The 785-nt window shown below is 37.6% G+C and overlaps 1 protein-coding gene across 1 annotated transcript; it reads left to right on the top strand.

Annotated features, from left to right (window-relative positions):
• Positions 1-6: 6 nt before the first annotated feature.
• Positions 7-781, top strand: LOC113473323 (thioredoxin reductase 3-like; the record flags this gene model as incomplete). Its single annotated transcript, XM_026833001.1, has 1 exon — positions 7-781. A coding segment is annotated over exon 1 (687 nt), but the record flags the coding sequence as incomplete, so codon positions are not given.
• Between the last annotated feature and the right edge of the window lie 4 nt (positions 782-785).

Raw genomic sequence — 785 nt, 5'->3', positions numbered from 1 at the left:
TAAAATTCAAAATGCACTCTTTGAAAAGTCAGGCCAGAAAACAGTCCCAAATATTTTCATCAATGGTAAACATATTGGAGGGTGTGATGCAACTATGAAATTGTTTGAAGATGGAAGCATAACTAAACTACTTGCAGCAACCCCTAGTACAAGCAGTTCTTCAGTGAGCAATACAAATGTTGAACAAATCATTTTGAACAATAAGTTGGTTGTGTTTGGTGAGGTTGATGACAAGTTGAAACAAGAGCTTCAGTCTTACAATTATATCCAACATGAACTGACAGATGCTGCCAAGCAAAGATTTTATGAACGAAGTGGAAAGAAGTTGTATACGTACATATTCCATAACCAACAACAAGTCACTGTAGATGAGTTGAAGACATTTGATACAACTTTCTTGAATATCGACGAGTACATCAACCATAATAAAATTATAATCTACAGCAAGACTCATTGTCCTTACTGTAAGCAAGCCAAGGCATTGTTAGCAGATAAGGACTATAATTTCCAAGTTGTAGAGTTGGACAAGTTGCCTAATGGCGCTCAAATACAGACAGCTCTATTTGAAAGAACAGGTCAGAAGACAGTGCCTAATATTTTCATTCATGGGAAACACATTGGTGGTTGTAGTGACTTGTTGGACATTTATCATGATGGCAGATTCTATGATTACTTGGATAATAACTTCCAGACGTATGATTATGATTTGTGTGTGATTGGTGGTGGCTCTGGTGGAATATCTGCAGCTAAGGAAGCAGCCTCCATGAACAAGAAGGTCGCCCTGT

Source organism: Diaphorina citri, unplaced genomic scaffold, assembly GCF_000475195.1.
Source record: "Diaphorina citri unplaced genomic scaffold, Diaci psyllid genome assembly version 1.1 scaffold24615, whole genome shotgun sequence".
Lineage (NCBI taxonomy): Eukaryota > Metazoa > Arthropoda > Insecta > Hemiptera > Psyllidae > Diaphorina > Diaphorina citri.
The sequence above is the reverse complement of the archived record's forward strand: the minus strand, read 5'-3'. Positions and strand labels throughout refer to the sequence as shown.